General features: G+C 33.3%; 3 protein-coding genes and 1 non-coding gene across 4 annotated transcripts; 2 read left to right on the top strand and 2 right to left on the bottom strand.

Annotated features, from left to right (window-relative positions):
* The first annotated feature begins 633 nt into the window (after positions 1–633).
* On the top strand, positions 634–4,715 carry LOC110730542 (nudix hydrolase 15, mitochondrial-like). The gene is made up of 4 exons (XM_021910353.1): positions 634–1,277; positions 1,837–1,979; positions 4,093–4,212; positions 4,306–4,715. Exons 1-4 carry the CDS (start codon positions 839–841, stop codon positions 4,528–4,530), a joined length of 927 nt encoding a protein of 308 aa, XP_021766045.1. The 5' UTR covers positions 634–838; the 3' UTR covers positions 4,531–4,715.
* A 215-nt stretch (positions 4,716–4,930) lies between these two features.
* Positions 4,931–7,823, top strand: LOC110730543 (nudix hydrolase 11-like). Its single transcript, XM_021910354.1, has 4 exons — positions 4,931–6,417; positions 6,656–6,798; positions 7,070–7,189; positions 7,283–7,823. The coding sequence occupies exons 1-4, from the start codon at positions 6,066–6,068 to the stop codon at positions 7,508–7,510; spliced, it is 843 nt and encodes a 280-aa protein (XP_021766046.1). The 5' UTR covers positions 4,931–6,065; the 3' UTR covers positions 7,511–7,823.
* A 2,420-nt stretch (positions 7,824–10,243) lies between these two features.
* Positions 10,244–14,527, bottom strand: LOC110730541 (protein IQ-DOMAIN 1-like). The gene is made up of 6 exons (XM_021910352.1): positions 14,380–14,527; positions 12,457–12,568; positions 11,722–11,856; positions 11,389–11,616; positions 11,009–11,122; positions 10,244–10,890 (listed from the first exon to the last, which is right to left on the bottom strand). Exons 2-6 carry the CDS (start codon positions 12,529–12,531, stop codon positions 10,621–10,623), a joined length of 822 nt encoding a protein of 273 aa, XP_021766044.1. The 5' UTR covers positions 12,532–12,568; positions 14,380–14,527; the 3' UTR covers positions 10,244–10,620.
* A 3,337-nt stretch (positions 14,528–17,864) lies between these two features.
* TRNAI-UAU lies at positions 17,865–17,938 on the bottom strand. Its single transcript has one exon. It is a non-coding gene; the product is annotated as a tRNA-Ile (tRNA).
* Positions 17,939–23,872: the final 5,934 nt, after the last annotated feature.

Genomic DNA, 23,872 nt, shown 5'->3' with positions numbered 1-23,872 from the left:
TTTTTAATTAATTGAAATTAATTTTACTAATTAAATTTTTAATTTTATTGATTCTCTATAATATTGCTCTTAAAGTTACTGATCTTTACTATTTTACACTTATTATTATTGAATACTCCGTATAATTGTTTTAAGGTGGAGAGAGACGGACCTTAGTTCACATTATTTCCACTTCTTTGTTTAGATAAGTGCTTATAAGATTATACGAAGTAGAAGATAGTTTCAATTAAGGATTAAAAACGACAAATCAAATTCAATTTACAACTAAAATAAGATTAATTATTCTTAAAACTTCATTTGAATAAAAATAAAAATAATTAAAAGGCAAAAACTACCGAACTCTGCGAGGCGTTGGATAAGATAACTAAAAGTATAAATATTAAATTAAAAAGAATATTAATTACATCGATCGACGCGTGATTTTGTCATACATTCCAAAATTAATACATTCCCAAATTAAAATGAATATTAATTACATTGATCGATGCGTAAGTTTGTAATAATATTTATCTAGCGCCCAGGTATTCGTTAGCAAGATCCTAATTAAATTTCACGTGAATAAAGTATACCAATCGTCAACCAAAATAAACTTTTCCGGTAACTAGCATCAACAATTGGCATAATAGTGATTACACTGATTAGTGTACATAGTAGACTAACCAAATTCAAGGAATTAAACACAGAAAATGAGAAAACTCAGCAAATGTCAAAACTATCAACCACTTGAATTTAAATTTCCAAGCTTTCTTGCTAAAAAAAGAGTAGATAAACAAATCAATCAACCACCATTAAAATAAAGCATAATCAATTTCTCCATGTTCATCTCTTAACCCAACTCATGCTATCATCAATTCTTCGAAAACTACCCTCACAATTCAACCTACACATACCAATACCATTTATACCAATACCCATTAAACAAAATCCATCATCAACTTTCTCTCTCTTAATGGATTCCCACTCCCCCATTTCATCTTCTCTAAGACTCTCCGCCTTAGCACAGCAGCTCCGCCTCTACAAACCCCCGTCACCAATCGATGACGACGATGCCGCGGACATCGAAGAAGTGAGTGGCAAGGTTGTAGCACAAGTTGGATTTGCTCAATCTACCAACCCAATTGGTCAGGATTTGGAGAAGGTCAGAGAATTTAAGGAAGATGATGGAGAAAGATTTAAGCCTAAAAGAGCTGCTGTTCTTGTTTGTCTTTTTGAAGGGATTGATGGGGATCTTCGTGTTATTCTTACTAAACGATCTTCTCGCCTTTCCACTCACTCTGGTTTGTGATCCCTTCTATTATGTTGACTTGGTTTTTTATTGTCGGTTTTCAAAATTAATATGATTAAGTCCATATTAGTATGACTAGTTTTAACCTCGTTTATAACGTTTATCATGTTTATTATTATATTTAAATTCTAGAAACTATCATTTGGTTAATGACCTGTTTTATGTTATATGGTTGTATTTAAGGTAGAAGTTTTGGAATTATGATTGTTATTTGTGTCAAATTTGTTTTTTTGATTACTTGATAAATAAAGTTTAAGTTGATTAATGTTCATAATGATGTTTAATTGAGTGGTTTTTAAGTATGGATTGTTTAATGTAGCAAATGTGTTGTTTTTCTGTTTCAAGTATAAAGCTTTGGGTGATGAATTTGAATATGTTTATGTTGAACCTTGTAAATTAAGTATCTGTTTATTGTGGTGGTTGCTGGCTTGAATCATGTATTGATGAAAAAGGAGTGTGATTAAAGTAGATTGTTGAATGTGTCAAATTGTTATTTTTGGTTACGAGGGGTTGAGATTTTATGTGGAATTTTAAGTGGTCTTTGATCTCAGGGGAAGTGGCATTGCCTGGAGGAAAAGCTGAGGAGGGTGACAAGGATGATAGGGATACTGCAACAAGGGAGGCAAAGGAGGAAATTGGTTTAGACCCATCGCTGGTGAATGTTGTGACCACTCTTGAGCCATTTTTGTCTAAGGTATATTTTACATTTTCATATGTTGGTTTATAACTTAGTAGCAAATTAGTAAGAACTTTATCATCAGTTCCAGCAGATTAAGCTATGTAGATTTTATAAGGAGGGTAATTAGGCTTTATATATATATATATATATATATATATATATATATATATATATATATATATATATATATATATCCTATTTCTTTCCGGAATCGGTTGCCATATTGCTGGTTCAAAATACACTACCATGTCCAGACGGAGGGAAAATACCTTTTTAGGGTTGGTTTAAATTATGGCACTCAATTTGTTCCCTCGAATCATCCTGCTTGGAACCTAATAAACCTATGAATCAACCTACTAGATGATAGCTTGTCAATGGTGGAAAAAACGGAGTACTAAAATGAAGCTTTAGGTGTTCTCTTCACCTGAATTTCATCCTTATCTTATTAGTCTTGAACTTTTTGACCCTTATATAATCTTATCTTATTGGGCCTTATTAGACCTTATTACCCTTACATGTACTTATTTCATCTCAATCTATTTATTAATTTTTGTAATATATTATACGAGTATGATCTTTTTAGCTCTTATTCGTATCTTATTTGAACTTATCAACCCTTACATGAACTTATATTATCTCAATTTACTAACCCTTGTATTATATTATACGAGTATGATCTTTTTAGCTCTTATTCTATCTTATTTGTACTTATTAAACATGAAATAAGTGAAAATAAGGTGAGGTGAATAGAGCCTTAGTGGATATTATATACTATCTGATACTTTAGTGAACGGCATATACTTAAGAAAGATTCTTCTTGCCAACTAAAAACAAAGTATTTGGGAGTAGTATGCCCGATATCCAACTGCTTTGAGTGAACTTTTCCAAACAGCATGGAGGGGTATTGTCAACGAGAAGTTGATAACTACCCTCTTGATATGAAACTCAGTTCCTTCATGGTTCTTATACAAGATGCATGGATTTGGGATGTTATCGAATGGATCCTATTAAAGAAACTAAAACAGTAAAACTTAAGTACGGCCATATTACAGTCTAAAGCATTGAACCATATTAGCCCAAATCATGCCAATTGCAGAAGTTGTGAATGATCACCATTTCATATCATCTCTATTTGAACTACATCATCTAAATGATGTCTAAAGCAATTAATTCCATTCTGTAAATTGTTTTGACCTATGAAGACTTATTGAAAGATTGATACCTACTGAAAAACCATGCTCTTCTAGGAGGTGTCCAAGGATGTATCTGTCTAAACTCTTAACTACCAGAGGATTACAGATTTTATCAAATCTAATTAAACATCATTAACCCACTTGGACAGTAGTTAAGCATTTCCATTAGAGTATGTGCGGCACCCAAAAATCTTATCTAAATTACAAGCATGCCTTAAGACCCTCTATTTCACCTTTTTATGCTGTAAAGTAGCTGGAAAACCTTCTTTCAAAAATAAAATGTAGTTGGAAAACTTTGTGGGTTTGACAAATTGTGAAAACTTGAAGAGACAAAAAGAAAGGAAAGTTGATGCCATGCATGAACAATTTTTCTCTTTTCTTGGTAAATTGAAATTCTTATCAACGTTTTTTCTGAAGTTTTTTGTCAAGTGAATTTGTTTTTTAAAACACATGGTTGCTGCTTCCTTTGGCATAATACAGTGGCATTTGCCTATCCTGTTCAGAATTAGAAAATCACATCATTGCTGGGTGATTGACTTTTCAGTTGGATCATTTGGGGAGTTGGTGTTTTGAGTTTTGTAACTGATTTTACCTTCTGATGTGTCTTGTATGTTACATGTCAGGCAGTTTCTTGCAATTAATCACAATTACAAAATATTATTTATTTTTACCCAATACCGGTAGCCTGGCAGTATCCAGTTTTTCATTGTTTGTAGTTCTCATGCATGATATGCCCTTAGCTTTTTAGGTTGGAAAGAATCCCAGATGATACTAATAATTAGTTGGAAAGAATTAGATACTAAGAAATCATCAACTATAAACGAAACTTCAAGTGTTGACATAGAGCTGAGGAAGACGGCATGATTTCTGAACCAGCTTAAGATTTGAAGCAATCTCTGACCTTTGCGACATTACCTTCATGTTTATGTCTGCAGCATCTCTTGAAGGTGGTACCAGTTATAGGGATACTGTCCAATAAAGATGCATTCAAGGCAGATCCAAATGCTGCTGAGGTAGAAACAGTATTTGATGCTCCCTTGGAAATGTTCATCAAGGTTCTGCTCTTTAGTTTCAGGTTTTCCTTCAACATACAATATTTTTGCGTGCTTTCTTTCTTTTGACATAAACTCGTTGGAATCTTGATTCAGGATGATAATCGCAGAGCAGAGGAAAGAGAATGGATGGGATACAAATATTTGATTCATTTTTTTGATCATGAAACAGACAACAAAAAGTATGTGATATGGGGCCTTACCGCTGCAATTTTGATTCGAGTAGCATCAGTTGTTTATCAAAGACCACCACCTTTTCTGGAGCAAAACCCCAAATTTAAGGTTCCTAGCTCTGCTGATAAAGACACTGTTATGCGTTGAATTGATTGAAAATAAATTTCAGCTACATCTACATCTCTTAGTTCTATCCAAAGTAGAACACAGGAGTGTGCAATATGTATGTAGAGGTATTTAATAATAGCTGAATGCTGAAAGCAATAATATATAATCCTAGTAGGTCTGTTTTGGATGTGTCATTTTTTCTGTTAGTAATGCAATTGGTAAAATATACTTCTAGAAAATGGTGCCCAACCTGGCTGACTATTCTGTCAGGATTTTCGAGATTTTAGGGGTCAGCACGTTTATGACACTTGTGCATTCAAGAAATTTTTTCAGGTCAGTACGAATTCAATCTCTGAATCTATCAGACTTCAGTATCTTGAACTAATCTAGCAGTGTCTTGATTTTAATTCACTTCTAAGGTGAGTAATAGTCTAACATGACTGACGAATCAAAGATTACGAAAAATGAAATAGAAGTTAAATTGTACGGAGTATTTTGGTGTTGTAAGGGATATGGATGGTTTTTCAAGTTGATTATTTTCCTGGTCACCTTTATATATCATTGAATAATTTACAGTAAGTTGTGCCTCCACTGGAACTTCCCTCACTTTCATCTCTGAAAGCTTCAATCTTTTACCAAACAGAGAACTATTTCCCCTGTTGAGTTCATGATTTTTGCTAAATCTACATTTCGCATATTTTTATCAATGTACATATTGCTTCTAGTTCCAGAATAAAGTATGTGAAAGTGGGATGAAAATTAGCTCTAAAACAATTGATACTATTAGATTCAGGATAAAGCCCAGGAAGATTTGGAAGCAAATAGTAGTCTCATACTAAGTATTTGGATCCTGGCTGCTTTTGTCATATATATGTAGTAGAAGTATTGTGGCCGTTGTAGAAAAAGGTGGCTAGCGACTTGGGGACTCAACATGGTGGACAAGTTGATCTCGCACACTATATCGTGAAAGATCCCCATCCCTGCAAATGGCTACTAAGCGGTGATTTCCAGACATTATTAGTTTTGGCTTATGGATTGTTAGAGGCATTGATTTGTTGAATAGTGTTGATTGCTTTCTTTTCACAAGCATTCTAAGAGCAACATCAATTTTGGGCGATTATGAAAATTCAGAATGATAACTGAAAGGATATTGAGACCTAATGGATGGTAGAAATGTTTCTGGTCAAGTATTTTGATTACGCAAGAGTCAGAAATCCTATATACCAAAGATTGTTTACCAGGGGCGGCTTTAAGAATTCTCTTTATATACCGAAAATGCATGTTTCCACAGGCTCAAATTGACTGTTCCTGAATTTTCTGAAAGAAATAAACAATTTTTCTATAAATTTTTGTGATGGTTTTATATTGTTGATGTTTGCCCTCTTATTATTGGTATGTCCTTTACTTGGCATAGATTATTTTCTAATTTCATGAAGAAAATTAGAAAAGAACATCTCGAGAATGTGGAAGAATAATGGGACAGTAAATAGCTAAGAGTATATATTTGTATTTTTATTGGACAGCATTTTAATTTTTAATGATGAGCAACAGATTTTAATGTGGCCTAGATTCTCATGTTGTGTATTCACCACCAACCGTACATAATAAAGAAAATTGGTTGGTGGAGACTAAAGTTGGTGAGTTGCCAAATCCGCCCTGCTAGTTTTACAAGTGATCTGATAATGAATGCTAAAATTGAAGCCAGTGGACCGAAGACATTATCAGACTTGGCTCAACGGCTCCGCCTGTGTCAGCCTTATTTGTCTGGAAATGGTATTGATGCTGCCAACGTTGTAAGTTATGACCGGCCACCAAGACCGCTGACTGATAGAAGAGCAGCAGTTCTGATCTGCATCTTTGAAGGAGACAGTGGTGATCTGCGAGTCATTCTCACTCAGCGTTCCTCCACTCTCTCGTCTCACTCCGGTTAGTCGCTCCTCTAATCTTTTAAACTTCCCACAATAGATCACACTATAAGTTTTCAAACACCACTTTATTTTTTAGAGTGATTCTTTTATTTTTGAAATAATTACAACTTTTTACCAGTTCTGTAGAAAACGATCTCAACTGAGTGAAGCAACTTCAATACTTTTATGTGCTTATTATTCTGTGTTGTACCGAAAAAGGCAGGCGTATGTTTTGCTCATGAATATTTTTAGTACAGGTGAAGTGGCACTTCCTGGTGGAAAGGTGGAAGAAGGTGATGAAGATGAAGTTGCAACCGCATTGAGGGAGGCAAATGAGGAGATTGGTTTAGACCCTTCACTTGTTGAAGTCGTTTCCGTTCTTGAACCTTTCTCTATGAAGGTATCCTCCATTTTTAACATGATCCCAGTTATGCTATAGTTTATTACATGGACATCAATTTGTTTGTGTAAATGATCTATCTTTTATAATGGGGGTATTATGCTGTAAAAAGCTAGCTGATAGCCTGATACACAATGGAAAGTGTGGCATTCGCACAGTCCATGTGTTCAGCTGCTTTGGCGTGTGATGTGTGACACACACTTGCCACCCTGAAATAAATTACATGTTATCAGCCCTGTTTAACACCAGATAACCTTCTTGTTATGAACAGAATGGCATGGTAGTAGTGCCAGTGCTTGGCCTGCTTTTCGACAAAACTGCATTTCATCCCATCTCAAATATTACTGAAGTTGAATCAATATTTGATGCTCCCTTAGAAATGTTTCTCAAGGTTCAATCCCATTCTTCAGGGCTGCTGTCTTGTTACATAATCAATAATACTTAAGGGGTGTGGTGTGATAACTATGTTCTCTCCTACAAACAGGATGAAAACCGAAGAGAAGTGGAGAGGGAATGGATGGGTTCAAAGTATCTCCTCCATTACTTTGATTATGAAGCCGAGGGCAGAAGGTACGTTATCTTTGCTTTGACTGCTGGCATCTTGATAGAGACTGCATCAATGGTGTACCAGCAATCACCTGCCTTTGTAGAGATGAAGCCTAGTTTCTGGAATAGACCTGATATTGCTAGTACTTCATCACTTCCTAAATAATGTTTAGGCCACATTCGATTTAGCATCGAAATTTATCTTAAGCATCATAACTATGTAAGGTGCCTTTCACTATTGGAATTTTAACATCTCCTCAACACTATACAAATTATGTCATTACTTAGATTTTTTTTTTTCAAGGTCATTTAAGATAATATGGAAGATACAAAATTGAACTTTCTAAGCTTAAAAGTGATCATTATTTTGGCGAGAAGTAAAATATAAAAATCGGGGTACAACTTTTGTAATTTTTTTCCTTTTACTTCTTATGAATTGCATTTTGTGATTATTTTTGTTTGTCAAAGTTTAAGAGAACTTTTGCCAAATCAAACTCATTCACATGTATTGCCTTTGTTTATTAAATATCACCACATTCTTAACTTTTACTTTATTAAGGCTTGGACAAAGTTGTGCACACGAGGAGATAGATAAAGAATTAGCAAGTGCGAAACCAAATCGAAAAATATATGAGCCAAACTTAAAGGCAATCTAAAATAACTCATGCCAAAATTGGACAATTTTTATGTGGTTTTATGACTTCTGGATCGACAATTGGGCTACGAACACAATTTTGATTGACACATTGGAGAATTTCTCCTTGGTCTTTTCTATTGCCCTATACATTTGTTGCTATAATGGAAGGAGATCCATATCATTGACTATTGGTATCGCACACCTAACATGAACATATGTATACGCATCAAATTTTAAAACCAATTCCTTGCAAACTAATTAATCTTTAACTTCATGAAAATGGATCTCCTTTATTAGATTACTTAACAACAATGACTTGTACTAAACTTGAACATAATTGAAATTAGAAGCTTTTGGATGAAATTAACCTTGGCCATGTTATTTATAACATGGGTTATGGCCGTATTGCACTTTACATGAATAAAAACTACCTATTATTTTAGTCCAGATTTAGTTGTCACATTGTAAATTTTAGTTAAGATATGAATAAGAAGCCACTAAAATATTGCTTGTAGATGAGAGTGAGCAATAGCTCAGGTAGTTAGAGCTTCCTTCCCGGTTCTAGGAGATAATATGATTAACTCTTATCAGCGGCTCTTGTGGCTCTTTAAAAAACTTGGAGATGTAACAATGTTTTTGACCTGATCAGAAATTGAAATTTAGATGATTGATGCCCAATTGCTATACTAAACGAGTGTATTAGATGTTGTTCAATTTCACATATTAATGTCAAAGAAAGAACTCAAGTAAAAGCTCATGTATTCACCTATTGTTAATAGATCCACTATGGGGATAATATCACATTATGCGGGGATTAAATTAAGCAACAACTAATGCATGTTCTCCATTTCTAAAAGTTTTTCCTATTTGACCAGTAATTTTCTTACAAATAGTCAAAATAAGAACTTTTAGCGATTGATTCGGATTACCAGATTCATTGTAGTGAGCTGTGAGCCCAGGTTACTCATCATGAGTAACAAAACTTGTAACTCAAATGGCATGTTCGTAAATATTTGCCTTAATATTACACAACAACAAAACCAGAAATTGAGCAAAGCATTGACAATGCTAATGTAGGTACAGGTACATGATGCGCAATATTAATTATTCAATTACTCATCACCAAACATCCCTTACCCTTACTGCAGGAATTCGTAATTCTTATCAATTCACAAGATAACCAATGATGATACACAGCCGTGTTTCACCGAAATCGCCACTCAAATCGCCTGAAAAACTCAAATCGCTTCCTCTAACCTACGGAATCAAACCCTAACGATCTCAAAAACCTATCGTTAACGCTTGAAATCCTATCGTTAACGCTGCTAACGCCCTTTTACCATCCGTTTCCACCAATAACCCATTACAGACAATTATGCCCTTACTAATGCCAGTGCAAATAACCAGAGTGCCCTTTGAGTAACAAATCATGAATTGAGTAACTTGAATTTCCTCAGATTGTATAACACCATGAAAATCATAATACAGAGATAATGATATCAAAGGTATTTCCAAAACATACTTGTCTGAGACATTTTATCAAATTGGATTCCATAAATTTGGTGTATCAAGGGTCCCATTGTATTTTTCAAGTCAAATATTTACGCTCAATTAATATCTTTGTATACGAAAAGACAACGACATAAATCAATTGCACCACTTATTCAAAAAAATCATCAAACGTGCTTTCATGCCAATAATTGCCAATCAAACATTAAACCTCAGCATTAAGCCCTTGCTAGTTGTAACGACACGATTATTACATTACAATAATCTGATTAATATCATGGAAATTCAATAGCTTGAAAGATAAATTACGTAGGACTATAAGAGAATCTAACATAAATTTTTGATGCTATAACTTTGCTAAAATTGGACTTTTTAACTTCGCTTGTTTAAACAGCAATTTGCTCCCTAATTTTGTTAAACTAGTCTGAAATGTACACACTTTTGGATCGTAGTTCACGAGGGTATGAACATGAACTAGTAACATTGCTAGGGAAACAATGGGCTGTACAAGTTGACTGACCATCTTCTACAGCAACTGTACAAATTCAGCTTCACTTAAACATGTTCTTTAGTCTTTTTATTATTGTATATTTATGCCAAACCGTGATAATTCTAACTTATTAATTGCCACTGATCAAGTGAATCTGAGTAAAAGAAAAGGCGAGAAAAACTCAAGACAAGCAACCTAAATGCATCAAACAATACATTCAGAGCATCGGTTTCCCAGTGGCCAGTGTACATGACTGAAGCAAGTATCTCAGAAACGTCCTTCCATTACATCCTGAGTAATCTCTCCAAAAAAATATTGTCTATTTACATTATAAATAGTATGATTCTCTTCAAATTTACAAATAGAAACAACGCTGTACGAAGAGAAAAAGGAATACAGACGACGTATTCAACATCAGTAGGCAAAACATATTTTTCACACCACCCCCATATGTAACATTAAATATAGATTGGAAAGAGTAAAAATAGGCCGTTTTCGAATGAAAACCATAGAAAATTTACACAAACGCTTGATGATCTGTATATTTTTACATCTAAGACAATGATTCACGCTTTTTTTCTGGCACTTTGGGGTTTGATTCTTTCTTGGTTGTTTTTTCTGCTCCTGGGAAAGACACCCTTCAACCATTTCCAGTTGTTGCCTTACCATTAGGTACTGCAGATATAGTAGGAAATGATTTTTTTGTAGTTGTAGTTGTAGTAGAGTTACTGCTTTTCCGAGCCTTGCTTGTAAGCTTATTTTGCCCCTTCTTAGGGCTGATGGACTGAGATGGCAATCTACTTTCCCATGGACGAGCAGCAATCCACCGTTCCTTCCAGCTCCAACCCCAATCAGCTTTCCCTAGTTCAGAAGCATCAGGACCTTGATTTTGACTAGAGTTTGCCCTCCACTGTAATATACACAAAAAGTAATAATAAGCCCTTCTCCCCTAAAAGAAAAGGAAAGCCCGGGGATAAAGGTATATGTAAAGATGTTGTCATGATGCTACATTGGGTTAGCATACATACTTGATGAGAGAATGCATAAGCCAAGGTGCGCTCCCGTTTCACAGCTGCTTCTTCTCTATAATGAATCCTAGCTAGAATCTCCTCCATGGTCTCAGCACCACCGTTCCATTCCACCTAGTAAAGAGACAATTTCATTCAACATTTTGTGAGCTTAAAGTTGTGTCTAAATTAAAAGATTTACTCATGTCCCATTATTTGCTTCTGTTCCTACTTTTATATCACAATCCCACATTGTCTTTGCATGCTATCCACATTTGACACCTTTAAATTATTTTACTAGTGTTGATTACATAATAATGCACAAGAAGCTACTTAAACAGAACTAGGAAGACAAGCATTACCCATGACTTTATACTGAGTATAAGGAATTGAAAACACACCTCCAAGTCATGTAACTTTGCCTCAAGCTTCAATTGATTCTCTAGCTTTTTTTGTTTGATACGGCCTTCGATTACCATACACTGGCGACGATCTCTAATTTGAGTTTGTACCATACTCCATAAATGAAGATTATTCAACGTATTTGTCGATTGCTTCTTAACAGACTGGAACTGTGTTAATTTCTGAAATCGTATTACCCCTTTCATACGCCGTAATGCCTTCCTTGCCTGCAGTAGAAGACAGTAAAGCATTCAGAATTATGTTATGATACGACCCTTGTTCGTTACCCCTTATGAAAGATAGATGTTTTCTAGCTCAGTTAGAAAACATACCATATAGGCCCTGAAAGCAGTTTGTATCTTCGTGGCTGCATCATTTTCACTGAGTTTCACAAGAGTGCCATTAGTTTTACTGCTGACCCGACCACCATTAGCACTGTTTTTTGGCTTGTCGGAAGCTGAAGATCCCTGTCAGACAACAGCAAGATGATTAATCATGTAAAGAATGATGAGTTCTAATAACAAGACAGGTATAATATGTTAATTAACATATCAACCAAACCCAACATCAGTAAGCTCAGAGCAATGTGAGTAAACCCCTATCAATCGATTCAGGATTTTGACACATTTCTAATTTTTTGGTAGGAAATTTCAGGCTAAAGTCAATATATTTTGTATAACAGCATACTTGCTCTGAAATATTAAGTAAAAAATGAATCTATGTAATATCAACTGCATAAGGAGGTTAAACCCTCGCAGCTGATGATTGAAAACAACAGTAAAAGAAAAACAAAGAAAGTAATGAACTTCACACATATGTTTGTTACCTCATTTGTACATAAAAGCGATTATTATCTCATTTGTACATTAAAGCGATTGAGCAACAAGATGCTAGTTTAGAGATTATTCCACAAATGTGTATTGCATGTGTAGAAAAGGAAAGTGTCACACTAATACAACTCTAGGAAAAATTATTTTGACAATGCCATCTAGTCAAGTAGTCATAACTCATGCAAATAAGTATCTTTCCATGTTTAAAAAGTTGTAAGACAAGAATGACATGCTTACCTTAGATTGTTTTGCTTTGTCAAGCTTCACCTTCTTTCTAAAAATCTTTGTCTTGAACCAATCTCCAGAACCCATTATGAGATCAACAAACCTACTTCAATCTATATTAGACCTGAAAAACAGCATATAGAAATATTATCAATTACTGAAATCATAAAACTATTGTAAGAAATTAAATAATCGACTGTATTGCTAAAATTTGAATTAATATATTTTTTGGTCCAATATTAAATTACAATTTCCATAGACTCCCTAGTCCCTACCCACATCAATGTGTCAAACATCTAACACATACTTGAGATGAAAGGAAGAATCGGATCATATAAGACTACATCTCAGTATACCAAGTAACTAAAATGCATGCACTTTAATCATAGATTTGCAATAGCATCTAATGCTCAAGAGTCACAATGATAGCTCATACTACAGAGCACCACAAGCTAGATTGTATACTTTGACACCAACAATAAGGATCCTTCATCTGTCAACATATCTGTACTTAATATCTAGCTCGCCTATACTTGAAGATCGAAGGCCACACAAATAGAAGATGTAAATGATGCATGGGAGAAGAGACTTAACTCTCAAAGAAGCCAGAAGCAACAAAGTTGACCAACAAAAGCTTGATTGCGACGAATTGTATAGCAATCACATATATAAATGGGAAAGGGGAAGGAGCATGGAGCAATAGACTATCTAGCAAGCCACTTGAGTGCAGAACAATCTTCTATGGTTTCCAAGGAGATACCAGCTTAATATATTCGCTTTTACCTATGCTTTTTTCCCTTAATTATGATGCGCAAATATAGCATATTGTAAACATACTGCATCCTCAACCATAATCAAACATCATTACATATAAATAGCTTCATGATAGGTGGATAAACTACATGATTCGAGCCTCAATATATGAATAATTCTCTTATTCAGAAAAAGCCAGCACAAGATCTATCGAATCGGAATGGTTAATCAGTTGGTTCTAATACCTAACTTACTCCTTCCAACACTCAACAAGTAAACAAAGTTATTAGTCAATATCAGTTATCAACCACTCTTCCCATTGAAGGGGAACATAATAAAATTGTTTCCCAACAAGAACTGTTCCATTACATCTCAGCAACAGAATTTAGCTCATTAATTTAGACTAAAGGAAATATATTACCAAATGAATATTTTCTATGTTAAATTTAATGAGACCATGGCTAATAAAAACATTGTCACGAAAGGTACCGCGATTAGGAAATAAACTTTAGATTTGTAGAAACTTAAAAAAGGATAACACATTTTAAGGTATGATTTACCTCCAGAATGATGTATCATCACTCATCAGTTTACAGTAAAACTTACATTAATCTCTACTGATAATCAATTAGTTAACATAAATCTCATATGCAATGTATAAACTAAAAACAAAATTAATCCAAACCAAACTTTTAAAGCATATTGCACCCGTGAATCTAATGAGATGAGACCAGTCAAAAATATAGTAACAAATAATTTAAAACTATATATAATTAATTACTGCGACAAGGGGTAAACAACTCAAAAACCCATTAGCTCTAATTTCTTGAGCATCAAAGTTAAATGGTTAATCACATCAAAAATTAAGGACACAAAACACTAAAAATAATTACTAAAACCTTAAATAATTCTATACAAAAATTCAAATGGAAGATAACCAATGAAAAAAAAAAAAAAAAAAAAACCCCAACTTTCTGCCATTAATTTAAGCAGCTAAATGAACCCAAAAGGCAAATTTTTACATAATTAAAAATATTCACTCAGTAGGATGAAAAGCAAGAATTGGGTACATACCCAGAAAAATACAGAGCATCAATTGAACCAAAAAATGAAGAACAAAACAAAATAAAATATTAAAATGAAGATGAAGATCTATAATGGGAAAGGAATAGTAAAACATACCGAAGAAAAAAGGGAAAGTGTCCCAAATTTGGTAGGAAATCAAAGAAATGGAGATGACAAATGATCTTCTTCTTGAGGCTTTGTTGTGTTTTGAGTTTTAAGTAAAAGAGAAGCAAACCATACTCAAAACCTTATTATACACTAGGAGAAGACAAAAGGGCAAGTTGGTGTTTTTTTTTTTTTCGAAATTTTCATTATTTATTCTTTTTATTTTATTTTTTTTCTTATTTTATACTTCGTATGAGGGACAAAATTATTCCACATTTTCCATGGATACAAACAATAAAAAAAGTCTTTTTTGTTTATCATAAATTATTAAATGCATGGTGTACGAGCGTTATCTCTTCTAATTAATTTCAAAATTAAGGGGGTTGACAAATGACAAATGACAAATGACAAATATGAAGTACTAAGCGCAAGTTTTTGTTTTGTTTTTTTTTTTTTATTTTTTTTTTAAATAATATTAAGGCTATTATTTTTTCTTTTAAATTTATTTGGTTATTTCACCTCACTCCTAAAACAAACTTTGAAACATCTACTTTTTTATGGTATATTTTAGTCCATTTGTTAGATAGTTACGAGTATAATAGTAGTGATGAAAATGATTTTAAGTTACATTCTAATGTCTATGTATACTCATCATCAAGGAATAGCTCAAGTGGTTAGAACTTTCCTTCCGGTTCCAGGAAATCTCGGGATCGATTCTCACCCTCGCCCTTGTGGCTCTCTAAACACCCAAAAAAAAATGTCATCAAATTGGCACTTTTCTTCATAAAATGTCTAAAAACCTCCAATACTACCTACAAAATGATAATAATGGATGGCTCGAATGATAATAAAAAATAATGAAGAAAAATTGAATGATTTGTGTATTTATAGGTACACTGTATACTTAATTAGGTGGCGAAATGAACTACACCCTGGTAAATATTGTGACCATACCTAAGTCATCTTTTTTTTTTAGATATTATTGGGTGGCCAAAATTAACGACACCCTTAACAAATTGTTATCATTTGTGAGAAGCACCAAGCCACCAAGCAATGATTGAGGCTTGGGGGAGGCAGTGTTTTATACAGAAAATAATAATCATCAATTTTGAAAAGCATGAATGATCTAAACCTTAAGCACACAAACAAAATCATACTCCATACTATTAAGAAAAAATAATGTTATTTTTTTTAGGGGTAATAGTATTAGATTAATGTACGGAAACATCAATTGTAATAAATATATTTTTAAGAGATTAATAAAGTTTTTATTGTTGTCATCTTAGAGTTTCTTTTGTTACTGGCAACACTCTTGACACATTTTTTTTATTTGAAGAAACAATTTCTTGACACATAAATATATATATATATATATATATATATATATATATATATATATATATATATATATATATATATAATATAGAAAATAAAGAAGGCAAAACAAACAATAAGTTTATCAAAATAATTAAGAATCCACATTATAACGTACACTTATCATTTTGTACCAAGTACAATAAAGTATTGTAATAAAGTTACCCCAAACTTCTCTACCCTTCTCTTTAAACTTATCCATAAGAATTAATAAGAAGTGTTATTGCAACTTAGGAACTTACAAATAACCATGTATGTACTCTGACAACTTTGTATACAAAGTATGATCTATACTCGTATTAGTTATACCATAATTTTACTTACTTTTTTTTTACCTATATTTTATGTAAATAAACTATTTTATCCACTCATGGTTTTATCCTTCATTTATGACTTTATTTATTTAAAAGTATGATGGTGATGTAAGCAACAATGCACCAGCGGTGAGTGATCATTATTCGTTATAGCGATAAGTTAACAATAATTAGAGTACTATTATGTTAAAGTATTTGTTTATTTGTATATAATTAAATTAATGGTGGGTGAGGATTCATTGCTCGATTTCACAGCTTTATATCTTAAAAGGTGTTCGAATAAGCAATTATTCTCATCAATCGATTTGAGGACAAAGCAACGTATATACAGCATTAATTTACTTAAATAGGAGTATGTTGTTACACCTTGCAAGACTTTTCATTTTATATAGATAACGATTTTGTTAGTTTTGTTTTAAAACTCGGAGAATTGTAAGGTTTGCGTATTACCATGTTATGTTATGATTTGAATGCTTGTGAGAAAAAAAATTATATATATATATATATATATATATATATATATATATATATATATATAATATATTGCACCTAGAGTCATTAGGTGCTAATTAAAGTTACAAATGTGTTTTGGATCCATTGAGCAAAGAGAGAAAATGTTATGATGTGTTAAAACAGATAAATCTTGCCATTTTTACAATTAATTTGAATGTTTTGCCTTTGTATTTCTCTTTGTAATTAATAGATGCAATTGAAGGCTCGAAATGAATTAGTTGAATACGTTTAAGGGATTATACTTGCAAGGTTCCAATTGAAGGATTCATCATTATATTTCTTTACTATTTAAGGTTTATATCAAAATGGTTTTGTAGGCCCGTAACATATCTTAGTCTTATTTCGCTACCAATTTGAATTGCTTATATTCATGAGTAATCTTAATTATCAACTTGGAAAAATCGGGTTGTTACACTATCAAATTCAAAAAGTATTAGCTTATGCTAATTGATTTTTTATAGTCAATTATGATTTAATTTGTTATATACTGATAATTGATAATATGAATATCAATTTATAGGTCACTTAATAAACTTTTTCATTGAATTAGGTTCTAAAGCACAATGATATACAATGATCGCGGTTTTGCATGAATTGTTAGGAAAATAAATGATGAATTATACAATTAGGATAGATTTTCTTTTTTTAAAAAAAAAAAAAATCCAAACCTAATTACATGATTTGTTAGGAAAATAAATAAATGATAAAAGTATAATCAATTAGTCACGCACAAACCAAAATAGATGGACCAATCCAAAGAAGCGAAAGCCCTCCAGTCCTCCACCAACTACGATCAACTTCATTTGATTAATTTTGACAGACCATTATCAAATTGACACCAGACCAACCAAATGACAGGGGTTCCATTTTATTACTACATATATTATTTTTAATTTCATAATCAATTTGATATTTATAAAATTATCAACCTGTCTAATTATCCTAACTAACAAAGTGTTAACATTTATTTATTTATTTTTTTGAATTGTTTGATACAGTCATCATATCTCATACGGAATATACCTGAGATGTGAGACACAAAAAATATGGTAAAATTCTGACTATTTTTGGTTATATTTGTATTTTCTTGGGTTTTGTACTTTTCCTGGCCGTTGATTCCGGGTCCGATGAAAAACTTGGGAATTACTTGAAATTTGGTCCGTCTATTTATTCAAAAAAATAAAATGAAACACACACTGGCATTCTCCTCGATTTGATCGACGTAGCGTTGAAAAGCATAAAAAAGACAATTGTGGCCCTGTCACTTTTGACGGAAATAACTTTAAATTTAAGTTTTGGTCCCGGCGGGGCTCGAACCCGCGACCTTCGGCTCATAAGACCAACGCTCTAACCAACTGAGCTACGGGACCATGCTGAAAAATATTCTCTATTAATCTATTTGTATTAGATTATTATTTATTTTATCTTTTAATAATACAATCGCGATACATTATCTACACCACATTTGGACATTAACTAAAGGGTTCAATTTATATATGTTTTGTAAAATCGTGAAAGCAAGCACCATAAAATTGAAATAAAATTGCTCCTTATGTTTTAAGATGTGCATATGACTTATGTCGTAAATGAGTTATAAAATCAAAAAAAGACTATACAAAAAATTAATCTATATTGCATCATGTCAACATTTTTGAAACTCCTAGTTGATGATTTATATTAATAATTAAATAAACAATTATTCCAATACCATAAACAATTATTCCAATACCACAAACTATTATTCCAATATCATCATTAGTTGGCAGAATACATATCTAATCCATATAAGTATGTGATATCACAGTTAAAATTAGCAAAATTTGGTCTTGTGGTAAGATTGAGTCTTCAATTTTCATTAGAGGCACTTGAGGATAGAGATTTGTCTTAAACCTCCCTGTACTTTAAAGTGTTTAGCCCGTAAAATTGGTTAGGTTGAGACAAAACAAAAAATAAAATAAATAAAAAAAATCATGGTTTTAATTGTGAATAGATAATGTCTATAGGTAAACTAAAAACACATTATTAATAATTGCTATAAACAACAATAATACTAAACTACATCATATCTACTATTGGACAAAAATCTAATTTAACAACAAATAGCTCTTCAAAAGTATTCAACTTGAAACTGCGTAAGTATCTAATGTACCACAATTTTCGAAGTGTCATTCAAAATAAGCTATCGAATGGCCAATTTGTGAATTGTGAATCCTTTTTGGCCATAGTTAATATAAGACATATACTTAGTATAGAACTCGTGTAATTGCACGGTTTTAAAAATTTAAATAATATATCATAAAATTTAAGTTATACTTTGCTTAATGCACAATAATAAAAGACATAATTAACTTAACGTGTACCCATTTATCACAATACTCATTACCATGTTTGCAATTTATTGCTTAAGAAAATACATAGAAACAAAGATATGAATAAGGTTTATGCTCTATATTGATAAACTTTACCTTTTAGATCAAAATGATTTATGCCCATTTACATATCTTATGCAACATCCTTCATGTGTATTTTTGTTTCAATCAAACTAATAAAAACATACCCTCTTAGTCCCATAATATTGTCATAGAACGTAAAAATCGTATTCACAATTGTTCATATTGTATATCTTTATCCGTAAATGATCAAAAGTTACACCAATATAAATAAAGTTACGAATATCTATTTAGGGACCGTTTGGTTTATGAAATATATGATTGAGGTATAGGTTTCAAATGGTTTAAACCCATACCATGTGTTAGGTTGATGATTAATTAAACAATGTGTTTTCTGCGTGGCCGGCTGACACACACCAAAGCATTAAATGAGTAACCCTCGACCGATTGAGTGACCCCTGATCGACCAAGTAACCCCTGACCGATTGAGTAACCCATGACCAAGTAACCCTTGATCGAGTAACCTCTATCTGACCAAGAAACCCCTGACCGAGTAACCCTTGATTGGCCGAGTAACCCCTGACCGAGTAACCCCTGAATAAGTAACCCCGGCCACACGTACGGTGTGGCTTACCACGTATAAAACTTTGTGTTAAATAAATTAAATAAATTTTTAACCCATACCTCAATCACCCAAGGTAAAGGGTTTGAAAATCCAAAGGGATAGATGGATTTGATGACATTTTGACCCATACCAATACTTCAAGTACGTATCAAATAAAAGAAGAAGGAAAAACTCATTCCAAAATTGAACCAAACATACACTTGGTATTAAGGAAAATCTTATATATAATTTAAGAGCCAATTCACCACAACCCTCCAAATCCCCAATACTCAAATCTCATGCATTTTTTTTTTTTAAAATACCAATAACCACCCCTGCGACTTTATTTATTTATTTTACTTTTAAAACAAAACATCAATGACTACCCATCTCAATATTTTTTTTGTTTTTTTGTATTTTTTCAAGGGACTACAATAACTACTAATAACATAACACTTATACAGTTCCTTTATCAACAATTCATCATAGCACTCAAAATTCCCAACCCTTCAATTATATGCATTTTTTTAGGGACTATCCTCCAAACAACTTCCACTTCTCTAATCATCAAAACAAAAAAAACGTACAACACGCTTTTTGTGTGACTGGCCTCACCGAATAGCTGCTTGCAAAAGAGCAAAGTAACCCCTATAGCACTGATGGAATAACCCCTATGACACTAACCAAATAATCCCTATAACACTGAACGGGTAACCTCTATAACTTTGACAAAGTAACCCCCATAATAGCTAGCCACATTGTGTGGCCACCGACATATATATAAGAGTAAGACCCTATTCTTTTGAGCTTTTAAGCAGAACAGAGAACATCATATTTCAACAGAGCAAAGCAGGTATCAGCAGATTATTAATACTCAGCAGAGCAGATTTTAGCAAAGCAGACTAGACCACAACAGACTTTAGCAGAGCAGATCAGACCGCAGCAGCCAAAGCAGCTCAAAAGAACCAAGCCTAAGTTACCACATCAAAATCAACTTCCCCTATTTGAAATATATTTTTTCTTATATTATATATTTAATATCTTTCTAATATAATACATATCCCATGCATTTAGCACGAATACACTCTAGTATAGTTAACATATGAGGGTATTGAACTAAATAGTAGGTCTTTAATCTCCATGCTTGCATTCGCATTACATATACTTTAGATCTCAAATATATTTTCCCATCACTTGATAGTAAGTAATTAACTAATTATTCATAATACCTATATTATCATGAGTTAGGGCTTTTCTTGAAAGTATTTTCTATCCCATAAATTTTGCAAAATAGAAGGATAAGTACTTTTTATGATAGCTCCAACTTAATTAGATGCTTTCAAAATTGCTCTTTCATTAGAGATTACTATTATCCCTTCACCATCATTTGGCTCTCCGAACTTACCATCTCCAACTAAAAATACTTTTATAAATCTATGGATTTTCTTCCAAGGGTAAGCTAGCTACTACAAATGTACCCCAAAACATAATAAAATAATTTCAATTTATTTTTAAGATTCAAGTCATGACCATCCATTTATGAAAAGATACTTAATTATATCCATTGGTAATAATAATATTATTATTATCATAAATATAGATATACTCATACACTATAACAAATGTGTTAATATATTTAATATATTGAATCTCAATTTATTATTAAATAGTATCATTTTGTTATCATAAATTAATAATTATATTGAAATAAATTTGTTTACTAAGTGTATATATATGTTTGATAAAAAAATAATATTTTGCAGTATGCATATCAATCTCAAAAGATCATTTTTTTGGTATATATTATACCATAATCTTCTAATATCTTTTTTTTTTTTTTGGGAAGTAATTTCATTCATTGTTGGACAAATTGTCCATAAGTACATAAGGAGAAATATCTTTAGGAAAACAATTTGTCCAAATTTTTTCAACACCATAAGGAATGATACGAGCTAAATGGTGAGCAACAAAATTTCCTTCTCGCTTAACATGAGACCAAGAAATAAAATCAAAGAAAGAGCAAGTGTCCAAGATATCATCAAGCAACGAATCCAAGTTCAAGAGATAAGTAGAAGCCTTCGAAAGTCTGGAGATGATGCTGCTGTTGTTAGACTCAAGAATGTTGTTTTTGAGACCATGTTGCTTAGCCAAACAAACTACATAAATTGTTGCCTTGCACTCTGCAAGCTCGGGAGACCGAAAGGCCTTGTATCTTCTAACACCAGCAAACAAGAACTCTCCCTTGTGGTTGCGAGCAACAACACCAAGACCCACCCAACCCTCAATATTTAAAGCCGCATCACAATTTACCTTGATGTTGCCTTGCGTGGGAGGTTTCCAGATTTTCGAGCTTTTGGGAAGCTTGGGGGTTTTGCAGCCATAAATTCTTGCAGTATACTTATCATAGTCTTAAACCAGATTTGCCATACGCATAAGAACAGAATTGTGAGAGGTTTCTTTGTTGTTGAAGACCTTGTTATTACGACGCTCCCAAATTAACCAAAGAAGCGTAGCACTTCGCTGTTGTGTCTTCACATTCTCGCTGCCCTAAGCTTCAATCAGGTCCTTGAAGTTAGGGAATTCATCCACTAGGGTCACTGAGGTGCCTCACTTTTGGGGTAGTTTCGAGCTTCCACAAGTTAATCCAAGCATGGTTAAAGAGGTCAAGATTGCAAGACTTGCCCAGCATGTATACGGTCTTCACAAAATATAGGTCGTTGTTGGAGATGGCCTATGTAATGCAGTCTTTCGGGGATCTTAGGTTGAGAGGGATTGAGAGAATGCACTTGATGTCGTTCTCATTAAAGATTCTAGCCAAAAGCTCATGATTCCAATCCATGGCCTCAAAATCGATGAGGTCGTTCACAAAGTTTACCTCGTCTGTTCGAGGAGACAAAATTTTTGAGCCATTTTCATCAGCTACCCATGAATCCTCCCAGATATTTATGTTGCATCCGTTCCCAATACGCCAAATGAGGCCTTCCATCACCAAGGCTTTCGAGCCCCAGATACTCCTCCAAGACTGACTACAAGAGAGAGAGACTCAAAGAAGAGCTCAAAAAATCACTGTTGGGAAAATATTTCTTCATCAAGACTCTGCTCAAAAGTGACTTGGGGCAAGAGATGAGGCGCCATGCCTGCTTACTAAGCATATCCTCGTTAAATACAGCCATATCCCGAAATCCAAGGTCACCAAGCATTTTCGGGTTACAAAGAATTTCCCATTTCACCCAATGGACTTTCTGACGATTATTTGAGTGACCCCACCAAACTTTGCAGTCAGGGATTTTATTTCATCAATAATTGAAGTTGAAATATGGTAAACTCCCATAATTTATGATGAAATCGCTTGAATGACAGTTTTTATAGTATAAGAGTTTCCTTCCCTGCTCGAGACAAAAGTTTCTCCTTCCACCCTTGCAATTTCTCCCAGATTCCATCTTTGAGAGCGCTAAACACGGATTTCTTCGATCTCCCAACAATGGTTGGTATACCAAGATACTTCCCATGTTCGTCAACAAGTCTCATGCCCAAAAATTCCACAAGATCTTTTTACACCGATTCACAAACACCTTTGCTAAAAAAGACCTCCGATTTTTCATATTTAATTTTCTGTCCGAAAGCTGCTTCATATTTGCTGAGTATATCAACTATCTTTGAGCATTCTCTTCGGTTGGCTCTAGCAAAAAGAAAACTATCATCAACAAAAAAAAGATGGGAAATTTCTGGACCATTCCGGCTAGCACGAGCTCCATGAATTTCACTCTGCGACACAGCCTTGGAAAGAAGGTTAGAGAAGGCATCGAAAATGATGATGAATAAATAAGGAGAGAGCGGATTGCCTTGCCTTAACCCCCTGGAGGGTCTGACGTCACCACTCACCGTACCATTATAACAAAATAGTAGGAAACCGTCGATACGAAGCTCATGATGATTTTCACCCAAGAATCTGCAAACCCCAATTTTAGCAGCAATTTCTCCAAAAAAGACCACTCCACCCTGTCAATCTATCATAGGCCTTGCTTATATCCAGTTTCAAAGCAATCGTCCCCTTCCGCCCTTTACTTCTCTTTTTCATAAAGTGAAACAATTCCAGAGCTATAAGGGTATTGTCCGTAATCAATCTCCCCGGAACAAAGGCACTTTGATTTTCAGAGATAATATCAGGAAGGATAGATTTTAGACGCATCACAATAGCTTTTGGGGCAATTATATACAATAAGTTGCAGAGAGCTATTGGTCTAAATTCAGACATACTACGAGGAGCTTTTACCTTAGGGATCAGGACAATATTAGTGCAATTAAAGTCT

Source organism: Chenopodium quinoa, unplaced genomic scaffold (genome assembly GCF_001683475.1).
Source record: "Chenopodium quinoa cultivar QQ74 unplaced genomic scaffold, ASM168347v1, whole genome shotgun sequence".
Taxonomy (NCBI): domain Eukaryota; kingdom Viridiplantae; phylum Streptophyta; class Magnoliopsida; order Caryophyllales; family Amaranthaceae; genus Chenopodium; species Chenopodium quinoa.
The sequence above is the reverse complement of the archived record's forward strand: the minus strand, read 5'-3'. Positions and strand labels throughout refer to the sequence as shown.